This window comes from Delphinus delphis, chromosome 9, assembly GCF_949987515.2.
Source record: "Delphinus delphis chromosome 9, mDelDel1.2, whole genome shotgun sequence".
Lineage (NCBI taxonomy): Eukaryota > Metazoa > Chordata > Mammalia > Artiodactyla > Delphinidae > Delphinus > Delphinus delphis.
Genome location: NC_082691.1, coordinates 19169312 through 19186117, shown reverse-complemented (window position 1 = coordinate 19186117; position 16806 = coordinate 19169312). Strand labels below are relative to the sequence as shown.

Below are 16806 nucleotides of genomic sequence, written 5' to 3'. Positions count from 1 at the left end.
GGGCTCTCTTCGTGGCCAGTTTCTCCTCCAGGATTGGAAAAGAGCTTTGTTTCTCTGCTTGGACACCAGACGAAGGAGTGGGCTTGTATGTGGCACTGCACTATTAATCCAAAAAAGTGCATTATTATTATTATCATCATCATCACCATCACCCAGTGCACATGGGTGAACTCTGATAAATTCAGAGCGATGGGACTCCAAATCGAAAGAGGCGCATTTTTGTTTTTTACTGCAAGACCTCTGAGTGCTCTGATGGACTGACAGCTGCCGAGAACCTCCAGAGGGTACTCTGGCATGCGGTCTTCCCCAAGCATGTGTGTGCCCCCAGACTCCAGCTCTCAGAGCACAGATGCACTACTATGGGGAGGGAACGCTGCTTCGGAAACCCTGTTCTGCGCATTGCTTCGGATGGGGACAATGCCAAGATGACCTTTTGAATCAGTGCTGGCAACATTCTTCGCTCTCATTTAAATAAAGTGATGGCTGTTCCCCTAATTTTTCTCGGTTGATACAGCTCCGAGGAATGGAAGGGAGCAGACCATACAGCGAGGACAAGCCAGTGATGAGTCAGAAGCCGGGGGTCATGTTACAGTGTCAGCCTTCCAGAACTCAGCTGTGGTCAGGGATCAAAGGAGCAGCCTCACCAGTGCTCAGTGAGGAAGGACGGTTCCCCTGCATCAACCTCTCCAACTGCACCTGAACGCAGACAGTCATTCTCTTTGAAGGAGCAACATCTTCTAAACGAATGTCCTCGCTTACCCATGGAATGTGGCTTACTCACAACTGGGAAGCCAATTTCCTTCCATGCTCACTTTCTCCCTCCTTTCTTCCAAGATTCATTTTTTAAAAAGTGTATTGAGCACCAATAGTAGATTCAGCATTCATCGTGTTAACTCAGGGAACACAATGGTGAGCACGATGACAGGACTCCTTGAAACTCCTAGTCTGGGGGGCGGGGGTATCTGTGCGTGCGCATGCGCATGCAACAGGGTGGATAAGTAAACGAGCATTTGCGATGGCTGTCATATATGCGAATCTTGGTAAAGTGGGGAGTGCCAAAAGCACCTGAATTGGGGTTGGAAGAGTCCTTCTTTCTGCCTGTCTGTGCCCCAAGTCAGGAAATGTGCTCCAGGCTGGGACTCAGGGATGCAAAAGACACAGCCTCAGCGCTTGGGAGCTCAGTACCTAGTGCTCACAGGTGACTGCTGCACAGTGATCGGTACCATAGGACGGGGGGGATGCAGGGGGCACAGGGACCAGCTAACAATTTAGTCGGGTGGTAGCTAAGCTCAGCAGAAATGTAGGAAAACACTTAGGGTGTTGCTAGCCTAAAAAGAGGTCTATCAGTGATGTAAAAATGAAGTCATCTGTACTTGGAAAAAAAAATCCAAAGACATTAAAATGGCTATTGTCAAGGTCAACAGCAGCCTTTAGTGGCAACTAGCGACCTCTTCTCTTTTCTCCTCTCACTCAACCGCTTGGCATCTGACTGGCTCTACAAAACACTTTCTTCTCTTGGCTCCCATGTTGTCATCTTCTGCTGCTTTTCCTACCAGGTCACTGGCCATTCCCCTTCTAACTAACCCTAAATGTTGACCTCTCCCTTTTCCACCTCAATCCACCAGCAAATGTTGTCAGCTACATTTCCAAAATAGATCTCAAGTTTATCCTTTGTTATCCACCTTCACAGCTATGCATCAGTCCCTATGAGGTCTCCCAGGCTCCAAGCAGCCAGAGTGACCTTCTAAAAACACAAACCAGATGATGTCTTTCCCTCACACAGGGTCCTCCCGTGTCTTCTCACCACACCTGGAATGAAGCCCGAACTTTGGGCTCTGCTCTACAGGGCTCTACAGTAGTGGTCCCCCCCACCTCTCTGAAGCCCTCAAACACACCTCACCTGGTGTGCTCTACCTACAGCTCAATCACATTATTGTTTATCAATACATTATTTAACCTACCAGAACACAGGCTTCAAGAAACCCACACTCTTTTTTTTTTTTTTTTGTGGTACGCGGGCCTTTCACTATTGTGGCCTCTCCCGTTGCAGAGCACAGGCTCCGGAAGTGCAGGCTCAGCGGCCACGGCTCACGGGCCCAGCCGCTCCGCGGCATGTGGGATCCTCCCGGACCAGGGCACGAACCTGTGTCCCCTGCATCGGCAGGCGGACTCTCAACCACTGCGCCACCAGGGGAGCCCTAGAAACTCACACTCTTATTTGTCTCATTCACCACTGTATCTGCAGCATTAGAACAATGCCTAGCATACAGTAGGTGCTCAATAAATATTTTTAAAATAAATTAACGAATCAAAGCTATGTGACTCTAGAGAATGTAATCCAAGAGATTCAGCCTTCAAGAAACAGGCTTGAATGAGATTATAACTGTAAGTTTTTTTTTTTCAATTAAAGATGAATTCAATAATACTAAAGTAAAAAAAATGCTAAAGTTATGAAGATCCTCTTAATCTATCTCTAAATTTGAGCTGAGCCGTTATATATGCTTTTTTTTTTTGGCCATGCCATGTGGCATGTGGGATCTTAGCTCCCCTGACCAGGGATTGAACCCGCGCCCCCTACAGTGGAAGCACGGAGTCTTAACCCTTAACCACTGAACCACCAGGGAAGTCCTTGGTTTGTTTACTTGTAAAATTTTACCTGGTTTACAGAAACTTGCAAGAAAAGGGAATTCCATTGAATTTAGAGGAAACCATCTACTGTTTGACGGGGGGAGCGTCTCATGGATCTGCTCATTTGCTGGAGATGAACAAGAAGCTAAAGACAGAACTGATGGTGGTACCCACTCCACCTCTTCTGCAAGCTTGCTTCTTTTTACTTTTTGATATTTAAAGGTCTATGCAAATGCTGTGGCTCTCAAAACATGAACTGTAACTGATTTATTCCTCCTTTCTGAATTCCCTCAAAATTGTGCCCAAGTTCTTTACCTAAGCCAACAAGCAGACAAGATCAGTGGCATAGGTTAGAAAGATGAGAAAGAAACAGGGAGCTCAGGTGCCCCCAAGCACTGCATTTAGTCCCCAGCATCCTACAGGGGACCAAAACAACCTTTCTGTATGGAAGTGTAGTTACACTGCTGCAGGGAGTTTGAGATCCAAAACATTGAACCAGTACAGTGGTTAAAGTGATCTAGAGTCAGACATAGATTGGAACCTTGGTTCTGCGACTTACATCAGCCTGATTTTGAAGAAATTTCCTAAATCCTCTGAGTCTCCCTGTCCTTGGCTGTGAGATGAGAATACTATGACCACAGCACCTTAGGGTGGCCATAGGATTAAATAACAAAAATCTTAGCATATATAAGTGCTCAATAAGTACATTAGCTTTATTGTTGGCTTTGGTATTTTTGTCTGCCATTAGCAGAGAAAAAAGAAAAGCCAGGGTTTGGGACCAGGTCAGCCTGCTATGTTCTAGACACACCTTTAATTCTAATTAGAGCAGCGCTAAGTTCAAAATACAAACATGTGAAGTGGAGCAAAATGTGGCCCCACTTTATCGTAGATTCTTTCAGTTGTGATGCTTGATTTAAGGCAGAACCATTTGTTAGTCCGTGATTTTTTTCCTTAGGGATCTTCTTATTATAGGGATTTCCTTAGGATCTCTCGTATGACTGCACTTTACCAGGGACAATGGAAAGATGAAATAAGAAGAAAGAACAGCAGACATTGTTTCTGATCATAAGGAACCCGAAAGATATATCAAGCCAAGAGTTAATTCTGAATCGGGGATCCATTCATCAAATTAAGGTTAAAAAAGAATCCCACTAACAAAATCAAGTTTGCACAGATTCACTCATTCTTGCCAAGTCTTATTAGTTAATACTGTCAGACTTGACAAAGAATATGTTTGATGAGACCAATTTACTTTAATTATTTTATACGTCTCTGGTATAAATAATCTAGTCTCATAAAAGACAACCCACAATAACAACAACAGAAATTTAATCTCAACAAATGAATTCAACTTAATTGACCAAAAACTCCAGCCCTGCTCTGTGGCAATCTACACTTTCAGAAAGGAAGTTCTGGCAGGATAATTAGCCGGTGATGATACCCGGGAAGCCCAGGGGCACTGGCATTGGGAGGGACGACTTTCTCTAGGGCTCAGAAGCACAAATGGTTTGTTTCCTGCTCAACTAGAGGTCACCCGGAGATAGACAAAATAAAAAGAACAATTGCAGGAAACCTTGGAACCTCGTTAATGAGGCTTCCATGTGTGGCACTGCTGGGCTCTGCTGCTCTGGGTACCCACCCAGCATCGGCATCTGGATGTGGATGGGAGGGCTGGAGGTAACAACCTCCAGCAGCCAGTTGCTGTCACTCATTTATTTTGCAGCCCAGCCCCTCTGCTTCAGCTCACAGTTCATTAAATTCTACTGCATCACCATCAACATGCAAAATAGCTACTTGAAGGGCATTCAAAAATATAATCAGAAAAGGGAATAAAAAGCCCTCTCTGAGAGAGAGGGACAAAAATTAATCCTCTCTTGTCTACTGAGTGACAACTAGGTTCTTTGGTTCTAACATGTATATTATTTAAGTAGCAGTGACATCCAACGATTATCTCTGTCTGATGGATGGGGTGTGGGGCTGTATAGTTCTCTGCTTGGAGGGTAAGCACCAAATGTGGCTGAAAAATTCTGAAGGATCTGTGTATATGGATAGGTTATTTCTTTTGCCATTTTTTCCCCTTTTTTGATTTTCAGGTGGGGAGGACTGAGACTTTATGGACTTCTGCAACATATCTTATTTTATGCTTTGAATATGACTGTGATGGGGAAATTATCCTGATGACCCGTGCACACACACTCACTTGAATGTGGAGAAAAACTTAAATACAGAAAAGCACAAAATATGATAGGACAAATGGAGATGTTATATTTTATGGCAGTGGTTTTCAACTGGGGGCAATTTTGTCACCTAGGGGACACTGGCAATTCCTGGAGACAGTTTTCGCTGTCATGACTGGGGGTGGGGGCTGCTACTGACATCCAGGGGATAAAATACAGGGAAGCTGTTCGACATCCTACAACGCACAAGACGCCCCCATAACAGAATGATCCAGCCCCAAATGGTAACAGTGCTGCCGCTGAGAAACTCTTCTTCATGGTAGTTCATTATGTAAATATATTAGGAGATAAGGACAGAAAAAAATCATACTCCTTTCATTTAGGCAAATCATACAATTCCATAAATGCCCAACCCAGTTACAACACCACAGCTTGGATCTGCCTATTATTCTTCCCTTTACTTATAATATTTCAAATTGATTAAACGTATGCAACTACTAAAAGTAATAAAAATATGTTTCCATTGCAGGTATCTTGCACCTCCTAGTTTTGAGCTTGCATACAGGCTTGTGGACACAGATGGGAGCCCCCCTGCCCCCGCTCCCCCCCCCACACACATGCACACACCACACACAGAGGATTCTTTTCGGAAGATATGGTAATACCACTCTCTCTGGGTTGAGGTTGGGACCCACAGCATCGACACAAGAGGAGGAGTCACAAATGTCACCCTCACACTCCATGGTAATCATAAGTGAATATTCTCTGGAAGAGATTTCATTATAAATCTCTGTAGCTTATCACTTGGTTAACAATAGCTTAACTTTTTTTTTTTTCCTAAAGTAAACTTTGTTCCACCACTGTGCTAAGTACTTCCCACGTGCGAGTTCCTTTAATCATCACAACAATCTTACGAGATAAACTACGATCCCATTTTAAGAATAAGGAGACTGAAGCACAGAGAGGCAAAGTAACCTGCCCAAGGTCACACAGCTAATAAATGGAAGAGCTGGGACTTGAATCTAGGCAGACTGACCCCAGGGAGGCTATTCCCAACCACGAGGCTCCTACATCGTGTCAGTGCGTCAAAGCCACAACTTGGGCTGGACAGCTACGAGAGACAGGGATGCCTGCCGAATGGGATCAGGACGCCCAAGGCAAGGCTTTTTCTGTTTTCCCCTTGTCTACGCCTAAATAACCTCATCAACTAACCTAAGCGACTTTAGAAACAAACCAATTCCTCAAAATCCTAGATCTCCTGGGTAGAGGTTTAAAAAGTATCCAAAGGGCCCATGTACAGAGGAAACGGACCTAAGGGGCCCACACAGATAGGGTGGCACAGAAAATGGCCTGCAGGGAGCCCCTACCCCTACATCAAGCAGAGGGTCTCCTGAGCAGTGGGCATGCCTACTTTTTACGTCTCGGACACCAGCTTGGGGCACAAAGTCAGGAGCAACAGGAAAGCAGACAGTGCTGGGAGCGGGGCTTCACATGACCCCCATACGGGGAGGCGGCCAAGGCCAGATGGACCTCGGCAGGGACCCCAGAGAGACACTGGGAGCTTCATGGTGTTTCCAAAGGAGCTGACACTGAGGCCGCATGTGAATGTAAATCATACTCATAAAAGGCAGATCCTCAGAACTCCTGGCAATGTAATCATCTTCAGGCCAACAAGTCCTGCCTCAAGAGTGTGGGAAGCCGAAGATGAATCACAGGCCAGAGTCCGCAGGCTGACCTCTGCGCACACATCCCCCGAGACAGGGAGAGAAACGAAGGCAGGAAGCACTTGACTGAATTGGTTTTCCCATTTTTCATAAGAAACATTCAACTTAATAAAAAATAGCCGAACTTTATTGACAATAATAGCTACCCTTTCTTTCTTTCCTTACTATGTGCCAGGAAACTACTTTATCTCTGTTCTTCATAGCAACTCTGCAAGGCAGGAACTATCGCCTTCATTCTAGAGGAAAAGGAGGCTCAGAAAGGTCATGTAATTAGCCCAAGGTCTCACAGCTAGTAACTTGGGTCTGTTTGACTCCAAAATTCATGATTTTTCCACAATGGCTTTCACTGTTTCACATTACTTGTCAACCTCCAAAGTCCTCAGAACCAACTGCCTACACACACACACACACGCACACACACACACACACACACACACACACCCTTATTTCATTTAACTTAACCAGGTCACTGAAATCTTGAAGGCTGCCATGCATCCATCTCTCTGGATATATGATCCCTAAAATCAGGAGCTGAATCACAGGTGCTAAGAACGGGCAAGTTTCCAAGAGAACACAGGTCCAGTCCCCTGTCATTTAAAACGGTGACAAGTCCAGGGTCTAAGGGCTGGGCAAGGCCCAGCTGGGATCTGGCCCCAGGTGTGCTGGACCCTGGGCTGTGTCCCTCCCACCGCACCTCAGCTCTGCTTCCCGGGGCCACAGCCGGGGATGCATGAACGCATTTCTAGGTGCTGGGAATACAGAGCTGAAAAGGTACATCCCGAGTCCTGAGAGGATCCTAGAAGCTGGCGGATGTGCTGAGACAGTCCACAGATAAGTGAAGTGCGCGGCAGAAGGTGGGAGGCATTGGAGAACAGAGTTCTATGGATATGAAGAGGGATGAACCGCGTCCAGCTGCTGGCCATGGGGAGATGGCACGGGGAGAAGAGGAATGAACGCATGCTCTGGGTGTGCCTGCAGGAAGGCGCCTCTGGCCAGTCATTCCGCACCAACAACTCCCCCGAGGCAGGCAGCGCACCGATCTTATGGATCAGGTGGAGAGACAGGAGGCTACCTGCCTGAGATCACGCAGTTAATGAGGGAGTCATGTGAACTGCTTTGCCTGCCTCCAAAGCCCACGTTCTCTCCACTTTAAAACTTCAGATGCTGTTCTGCGGAGCCCTGGTGGGTTGAGAGGCCAGGAGTAGGCCAGGGACCCCAATTTCAACCTCTCTGGCTCTGCTGTGTATCTATATCCGTATTTGGGTTCCACAGATGAGACTCCGTTTGACAGAAAGCTCTGCTGCTAACAAGATCGAGTTTGAAACCCTGTACTATGATGTGTTACCTGGAAGGCAAGTGGGTCAGGCCTTTGAGTTTGGGCTGGGACAAGAAGGGCATGTGACCCACGCTGGGAGGCAGTGAGGGACAATGGCTAGGCAAGCAGGCGGGGCACGCACTTCCCTCTCTCTGGAGCGACGCGGCCTGCGTTCAGAATCAGGCTTTACACCTGCTTAGCTTTGCAACCCTGGGCAAGGTGCTCCTAAGCCTTAGCTGCCTCAAGTTCAAAATGGGGGTAACACTGGTACCTACTTCATGGGGGTGTTGAGAGGGTCAGGATTACATGTTCAAAGATAAAGAAAACATATAGCATGGTGCCCGGCACTTAGCACAGTGCCATTCTCATTAACTTGCTGATTACAGCGAGGCTAGTCATAGGAGGTGAAAGAGCAAAAAAGGAAATACTATGACACTATAGGAGGAATTTTTAGGGCAACTAAGAAATCCTCACTGTTCCGGGGTGTTGCTCTCGTTCTGAGCTCTGCCTCGTGTTCTCCTGCCCTTGATAAATGCGGGCTGCGCACCCGAAAGACGAGGGAGGCTTAGGGGCCTCCGTCTGCTGAGATGTGGCCACACCCCCATCGCTGCTTGTCAGCTGATTCAGCAAGAAGCTCAATGGAGACGGGGCTTCGGGGGATGAGATCGGTGACCCCAAACCCCCAAACTAATTTACTGCCACTGTTCAGGAGGTGGCCACAAACCCCCTGGCTCTCCCCCTAAGCTCAACTTGCTCTGGCACCAAAAGGCCTAGGACAGAGGGAGGCACATGTCTCAGCCCGGCCGAGCCCCAGAGGCCTCCTTCGCTGGCTAGATGAGGCCTTGCCTTGGGCGGAATTCTGCAGGGCACAGTGGGGTCCCAGGTCCCTTTTAGGTTCTTGCCGTCAGGGACCCTGCCAGCGAATTAAGTTCCCAGAGGAGGTTGTGACGGCTTATGGGATTTCTGTCTGTCTTGTTCACTGCTGCGCCCCAGTGCCCAGAACAGCAGCACATCCCATGAATGAATGAATGACGATCCCTTTTGGCATCTTCATGAGACAAACAGAAGCAGGGGCCGCGGAGCTTCCACAGTCCCCCCCTGACCCAGCAGTTGGGTGGGATCTTCCTGCCACTGCTCTGCTCTTGACTCCCTCTCCTGTCACCCCAGCTGGTAGCACCACCGCCGGGCCTCTGACAGCCTCCCTGGGAGAGGCTTGACCTTTTCTCTCCTCCAGGGAGAAGGAAGGGTCATAGCTACAGAGCCTCAAGCAAGAAGATCAGCTCGTGCCCAGCGCACGACTTGCTCCTGTGTCATGCTCATTCTGCCAGAAACGAAAATGTTGGAGCTGGAAGCGCCCGCGGAAGTCACCTCTTGTGGAAGAAACGAGGAAACCAAACACTGAGACATTTAGCAAGTAGCCCCAAGTCACAGAGCTGGCTTCCAGGAGGGGCAGGAGACCTGGCCTCTCAACAGAGCTCTTTGTACGGCACTTTCCAGGAGCCTCTATGCCTGTGCAGGTCAGAGAGTCTCAGAAGCCTGGATTCTCTATGTATTATAAACACAAAACACACCTAGAGTTTACGCACAGACGCAGGTTATACATATATATGCAGCTATGTAAATGACATATACGTATATACATGTTCATAAGTGATATTAGGATATATATAACTATTCTGTAGTCCCAAATACATTTACTAGAGAGCTTAGATAAGCCCATCTCCTTTTATTTCATACCTGTTTATTACAGGATGGTGATAACTGCAGGGCTGGGGTAAAATAAGAAATCCTGAGTGTGAGAAAGGGGAAGCATGTAATTTGCAAAAGCGTATTTGATATTATAATTGCTTTGTTTTTTTTTTTTAGGCACAATATTTAATGTGCTTTGAAATTTAACAGTAAAGAAGGGCATTTGGATTTTACGTTCGACAAAAAAGGAGGAGAGTTTAAACCAAAAGACTGGGAACTACTGCTGGAACTCAGAGCATATGACAACTTTGGAAATTGGCTGGTCCAACACCCCGTGTGAAGACAGGAAACCTCCACTCAGAGAGGTTAAGTCACTTCCTGTCTCAGATCAGTAGCTGTTTATTTGCTATAGGGGAGCAGCCTCGTGGAGGTTATCTGTTGTAAGTCCACACAGCACCTGCACTGAAGGAGACCAGCATTTGCTGCGGAACAGCTGAAGGGAATTTCTCACTTCAAGGATATAAAGATACAAAGGGAAAGTGAGTTCCCAAACAGGCCTGGCTTTTTTTTTTTAACAAGGATGATTCTTGGAAGAGGAGAAGCTGAACCTGTGGCTTTGCTACATGCATTTCTCGAGGGGCAGCAGCCCAGTGGTCCCACACGGGACCCAACCCTCCTGTGTGTCCATACAGGGAGACTCCGCCGTGCCCTCTCTCAGGGGGACCCAATGTCAGGTTGCGAGGCTGCAGGAGGGACTGCTCCAGCCACCACTGCCCCTCCCCTTCGTCATCTGCAGAGGCCACCACCCATCTACCTAAACAATGAGAGGCTTTCTCTCTGGTGTCCCGGCAGGACTGAGTGTGTGGGCAGAAGGACTGCAGCTTCTAAGACAGGCAGCCTGGGAGCAGAGGTAGAGCCCCAGGAGGAATTCACCCATGGCCTTGGGCTAAGACAGACCCAGGGCCAGACCACAGGGGACGGTTCCTCCCTGATGTCGGACACTGGCCGGTGCAGGAGTCCACTTACCGCAGTGGGACTGGAAGACCTGCGGCTTGACGACCTGGTTACAGGCACTGCACACCACGAGGTAGAAGTCATCGTGTGCTGGGTAGTGGCCAAACAAGTGCATATCTGTGGGGGAAAGGAAAACAGGTTGTTTTGAAAAATCAACCAAGTCTCAGAAGGTGGACGGTTTCTTCTTGGCATTTCCTCGAGGACAGTTTTTCAAACAAGACGCGCAGAAAGCAATCATCTTTACGAAAGGGAAAGCAGTTTCTCCTAATGCAGCTCCCTACTCTCAGGGAAGCCCGTGCCTCAGAGAACCCCTCCTTATTTTCCTTGCAAACAGACGGCTACCCCTGTTGGTTTGGTCAGCGAGGTTGGGCTGCCTGGAATCACATGCTATGGGGAGTGACCCTGTTCTGAAAGAGGGCCCTTGGGTTAGCTGGGACCCAACGAGGCTCTAGTCATTTTAGGATGGGGGAGCTCCTCCAAACCCATTTCAGCGTAGGCAGAGCCCTCCCAGGTGAGTGACGGGGCGAGAAAGCCTGGAGAGACAGAGGAGTCATCCTGGTCTCAGCAGCTGCCTGGGCTCCCCATCACCTGTGGGAGACTCCAGGGTAAAAGGAAGTGTCCAGACAAGTGGCTTGTCGGCCACCATCATTACGCATTCTTTATGTGGCAAAGATTTCCCGAGTGCCTAAGTGTGCCGGGTACCGACCATGCTGGGTTCCAGGGATAACTGGTGAACAAGAACGAATGCCCTGCTCTGCTGGAGCAGAAAAGAAAAGAATTAACCGAATCACACAAGTCATCACTTGGTTGTAACAGTGGTACCTCCTAAGGAGGAGATGTACAGGGTCCCATGAGAGGGTGTGGCAGGTAGACCTAACCTTGTCTGAGGCATTGGAGAGGCTTCCCTGAGGAGGGGTCAGAGAGAGAAAAGGCCAGGGGAGGGAGAGGAACGTTCCAGGTCTGCCGAGGAAGGAGATTCTGTGTGTCAGCAGAACCTCTTGGCTGGAACAGAACAAGGGGGGAGCCCAGAAGGTGGAAGCCTTGTGGACCAAGGTAGAGATTCTGAACCTGGCTTTAAGATCACTGGGAAGCTACTGAAGGTTTTTAAGCAAAGAAGTGACAGAGTCAGATGGACACTGTTAGAAGATCAGTTATGTGGCCTACGAGACACAATCACATAGGTCCACACAAAAACCTGCCCACGCGTGTTCACTGTAGCATTATTCATAACAGCCCAAGGGTGGAAGCAACCCAGATACCCATCAACTGCTGAACAAATAAATGAAATGTGATCTACCCATACAATGGGATATTATTTGGGCATAAAAAGGAGTGAAGTACTGATACCTGCTACAACATGGATGAACCTTGGAAACATATGCTAAGTGAAAGGAGCCAGTCACCAAAGCCCCCGTATTATATGATTCCATTTACATGAACTGTCCAGAACAGGCAAAACTAGAGACAGAAAGCAGACGAGTGCTTGCCTTGGGCTGCGGGGGGTCCTGGAGGGAACTGTCGGACAGCTGCTAAAGGCTACGGGTTTCTTTGGGGGTGATAATAATGTTCTAAGATTGATCGTGGTGACGGCTGCACAACGCTGTGAACACACTACAAACCACTGAACAGCACGCTTTAAACGGGTGAATTGTGTATGTGAATTATGTCTCAAGAAAGCTGTGTGTGTGCAGGGGGTCAGCTTGGAGGATTCGGTGGTCACACCTCCTCGCCCACCGTGGGGTGGGGGGCACTCTGCCGGCCTCTCCTTAGCTGACTGGCTCGAGGGCCACTGAGAGCAGGGCGGACAGAGGAAATAAAAGACACGTTCTGCATGAAAGTCTTTGCGTCGCAGAGCTGAGCTTCCTCTCCCCAGCCCCCCATGCCCTCGTTTTTTAGACTCAACCTGTGACTTTACTGAAAACCACCAGGCGCACGATGGTTCTCCCAGCTGCAGGGCGAGGCCACAGGGAAGCCAAGTTCCTTCTGATTCGGGCACGGCTCATTTATAAGCCAACACAGGCTTCCAGTGCAGCCCCGATGCTTAGAGGGAAATGGAACCGACCCACTTGTCACACGGCCGGGAGCCAAGACCCCCACCCCAGAGGAGGCTGGACTGAAAGGGTGAGAAGGGCTCCCATTGCTGGGTCCCCTCCACATGCGAGGAACCCGCACACCTGCGGCGGGATGCGGACCAGACCGGGGCACAGGCGCACTGAGCCTCTGCATCATCTGTGGCTCTGGTCGCAGCCCATCATTTCCCCTCTAGGACTCGCCTCTGTTTCCACTCTGACTAAGACATTACCGGAGGGGAGCGTTATTAGTCAGTGCCTGGTAGGCGGAGGCCTGTGGAACGAGGAGGCCTGAGAGAGAACCCAGCTGTTACAAAGGCCTGCGGCGTGGGGAGGCCCAGGCCGGGCCCACCCAGCATGTCCGGGGCCCTTGCTTCAGAGCCTCCCAGCGCACAGAGGATGCACCCGGTCCCACACTGCTGACACCACTCCTGCTTTACATTTTATTTACAGATTATTTTTATAATATATAGTCTTTTTTTTTAATAACAAAAGTGATCCATGTTCTTTGAGGATACATATGAAAAATACAGAAAAGCCAGAAGAAATAAAAAAAAAAAATCACTGGCAATCTTTATTAACACTTTGCATCTCATTTAGATTTAGTCACATTTTCTATCCAGGAACATGTGAAACCAGGAACTGGCAAGGGCTAAGACATTTATTTATTCAACAGCATTTCCTGAGCTGCCTTCCAGCCTTTCTGCAATAGATCAGGCTAAAAAGGCATGAAAGAAATGCATTAATTAAAAAAACAAAAAAGCGCATCCACAAAATTTTCATGAGCACCTACTCTGCACCAGAAGCTGTGCGGAGTATGGGAGGCTGAGAGCTGTGGGCGAGGAACGCACCTCTGCACCTTTGTCGTGCGCGCCTGATGATATGCCCAAGGCCTGTCAGGCCTCCAGCTGCCGTCCCATTTCAGGATTCCTCCAGGAACCTGTAGACCCCACCCCCTACACGCACCTCTAGGTCGAGAGTTGAAGGTGAAGGTTAGGCTGGTCAGAGACTGGCCACCCTGGGGGTGTCCTCCTCTAGGCCCTTCACTCCACTGGGACTCTCCTTGGTTTCCTCCAGGGCAGTTTCAACCATGCACACGCCTGCTCAGAGCGTGTCTCCCGTGGAAACTGAGAGGACCTGCTGGCCTACTTGATTATTCCTTGGTGATCAGGCCTTAGAATCTCCTCGACAGGCTGCCCAGGCTCTGGGAGAGCCTGGCAGATGCGGAGCAAGATAAGGACACCTGGCTTCTCAGCACCACCACGTCGCGGGGCCAGGCCATCTCGGTCCCTGTGTGTCTGCTTGGGGATGAGGAAGGAAGGCCGGGGAGAACTGGAAACTACTATGTCTGGCATCATGCTAGGCATCCTATTATTAATTCTCCCTCTCTCTCTCTCTCTCAATTTACCACCCAAATAGAGCTGGCAGCTCACAGTTTAAAACAGGGGTGTGTTGACGTGGGCTTGTACCAGCTTTCGAGAGCCAACTGTGCAAGTCTCCCAACTTGTTCAGTGAGATCAAGGTGGTAACTTGAAATCAGCCCTGGTGAGAGTATTTTTTTTTTTTTTTTTTTTTTGGCAGTACGCGGGCCTCTCACTGTTGTGGCCTCTCCCGTTGCAGAGCACAGGCTTCCGGACGCGCAGGATCAGCGGCCATGGCTCACGGGCCCAGCCGCTCCGCGGCATGTGGGATCTTCCCGGACCGGGGCACGAACCCGTGTCCCCTGCATTGGCAGGCGGACTCTCAACCACTGCGCTACCAGGGAAGCCCTGGTGAGAGTATTTATACCACGGAAATGGGCACTACAAATCTTCTCTTTTCTTTGGAAAGCCGCGTTGTTAAACATTTACTGGTGCACCACTGAACGAAGATGGGAAGAAAAGGGAAAAGTGAAATCACCTGTAATGACACCACCTCGGGATAACCACTGTTGGCATGTTAATATATATCCTTCTAGACTTTGTTATCTCATTACATTATCTTAGTTAATCCTCATAACTAACCCACAAAGTTGCTATCATCCCACTTTCCAGGCAAGGAAACAAAGGTAAGAGGTCCCAAGGCAGTGATCTTTAAAGTAGGATGAGATTCCTACTCTACAGCCCACACTCCCATCTCAGCAAAAGGCCACGTGTTTCATAAGAGCAAGATCTCATTTCAAAGATGAAGAAACCAGTCTGGAACGCTTCCGTGCATGACTAATGGGCTCTGAGGGAGCCGCTGGCGTTTGCACAGGCCTGGGGTCAGAAGGAGGGATTTAGAGCGCAGTGTCCTTTGCTGTGCAACTTCAGGGCAGGTGCCTAACCTTTCTGAGTGTCAGTTTCCCCTTCCATAAAACGGGGCTCATGGTTCTTCCCTCATGGGGTTGCTGTGAAGGCTCATAAAAGCTGCCTGGCTTTGTATTTTCTTCCTCCAGGGATTCGGAAGAACGTGTGGAAAAAGCTTTAAACAAGGTCTTCTCCCCTATTTTTCAAAACTAACTTGTCCTCATTCCAGTGGGAGAGTTGCTCCAGCCAGCACATTCTTTGACTCTCCTGCGTAACCACTCACAGCCAGCCTCCCGGGGAACCTCAGCGTTCCCTCCAACCTGCAGAATGTCCTGTGTATGCAAGTACACCATCGCGCACTGTGTGGACAGATGAGGGCTGAGGGCCACTGGGAGGACACTCTCTAGGCTGTGGTCAGGCCCCGAGAAAACGTGCATAAAGGTGATGGGACTGTGCCCATCACAGTGTTCATCCATGTCCCAAACAGACAAAGCCAGGCCTGTCTGTTTTGCCCCATTTTGCCCCTGCAAATGAATCAACTGTTGATCAGATAGATCAGATAGTACCACCATAGCACTGTCACAGAGGTGGCCTTAGTCATCCTCCTTGCCTGATTACGGGAAAGGTGAGAGCAAGCTCCATAGCTCCATTTTGCAGATGGGGAAACAGAGATACTCTTGCTTCTAGGTCAGTATTTTTTGTTTTTGTTCTTTTTAATCCCAACTCACTATACACAAATACAAACCTATTTTATCTATCTATCTATGTATCTACCTGTCTATCCACTCATCCATCTAGCCATCATCTCTCGTTGGAACACGTACGTTACACTCTGGTATGTTCTGGTCTACTCATTTCTTTTTATTTTATTCTGTTCTATTTCACTGAAAAAAATGCTCACTGAGATCTTTTTTTAAAAATTTTATTATTATTTATTTTATTTATTTATTTTTGGCCGCGTTGGGTCTTTGTTGCCATGTGTGGGCTTTCTCTAGTTGCGGCTACTCTTCGCCGCGGTGCGCGGGCTTCTCATTGCGGTGGCTTCTCTTGTTGCAGAGCACGGGCTCTGGAGCGCAGTCTCAGTAGTTGTGGCGCACAGGCTTCGTTGCTCTGCGGCGTGTGGGATCTTCCCGGACTAGGGCTTGAACCCGTGTCCCCTGCGTTGGCAGGCGGATCCTTAACCACTGCGCCCCCAGGGAAGCCCAGCTCACTAAGATCTTGAATTTAACTTCTTGACCCTTTAATGGGTCACAACTCAAAGTGTAGAAAACACTCTTCAAGGCAATCCACTGAGTTAGAGGCTGAGCTGAGCCTGAGAGTTAGCTGGGCATTTACAGAGGTTGGAGCTGGTCCTTAGGAGTCACCTGGGTGTCTGAAGCCATGAATTTGTGCCAATTATATTCTGGAGAGTGCCGTGCCAGCTCACAGGAGCTGATTGTATCTCTTCCTAACTCTGCATTCAGTGAGGCATGTCGGTGGCCTGAATCAGCCAAGGTGGGAGTATTTACACCATGGTAATCAGCATCCACTACAAACCAGGGCTGCTTCTCTTGGAGAGCTAGCTGTGAAAATATTTACCAGCACACCACTGACTAGCACCCACCATCACTCCTCCCTGGATCAATTTCCTTAGTTCTAGAAATGGAGAAAATTATATCTGTCATCTACCACACTGGATGCAGAAAGGCTTCTGTGCACCTGGGAGGAAATCATTATGTTAATATAAAATTATAGTAATGATATTGATCATTAACCCCGAAACATAGGCACAACAGAGACAGGTAAACATATTGATCACTTTCTGTAACAGATGAGCACAAAAAGCTGCCACTTGTCCAGCTCTGGTGGTGAGAATGGTCCTGGGGGAGGGGGAGTGGGGATGTTGGAGTGGAGAATGAAGTTCTCTTCAATGTCTGTCAACTT

General features: G+C 48.5%; 1 protein-coding gene across 1 annotated transcript in view; it reads right to left on the bottom strand.

Moving 5' to 3' along the window:
* The window catches only part of ATXN7L1 (ataxin 7 like 1), a 241103-nt gene that overhangs the window by 144995 nt on the left and 79302 nt on the right, over positions 1-16806 (bottom strand). Inside the window, exon 3 of the mRNA XM_060020267.1 lies at positions 10560-10664. Coding sequence (XP_059876250.1) covers positions 10560-10664 — 105 coding nt within the window. The remainder of the gene's footprint in view (positions 1-10559; positions 10665-16806) is intronic.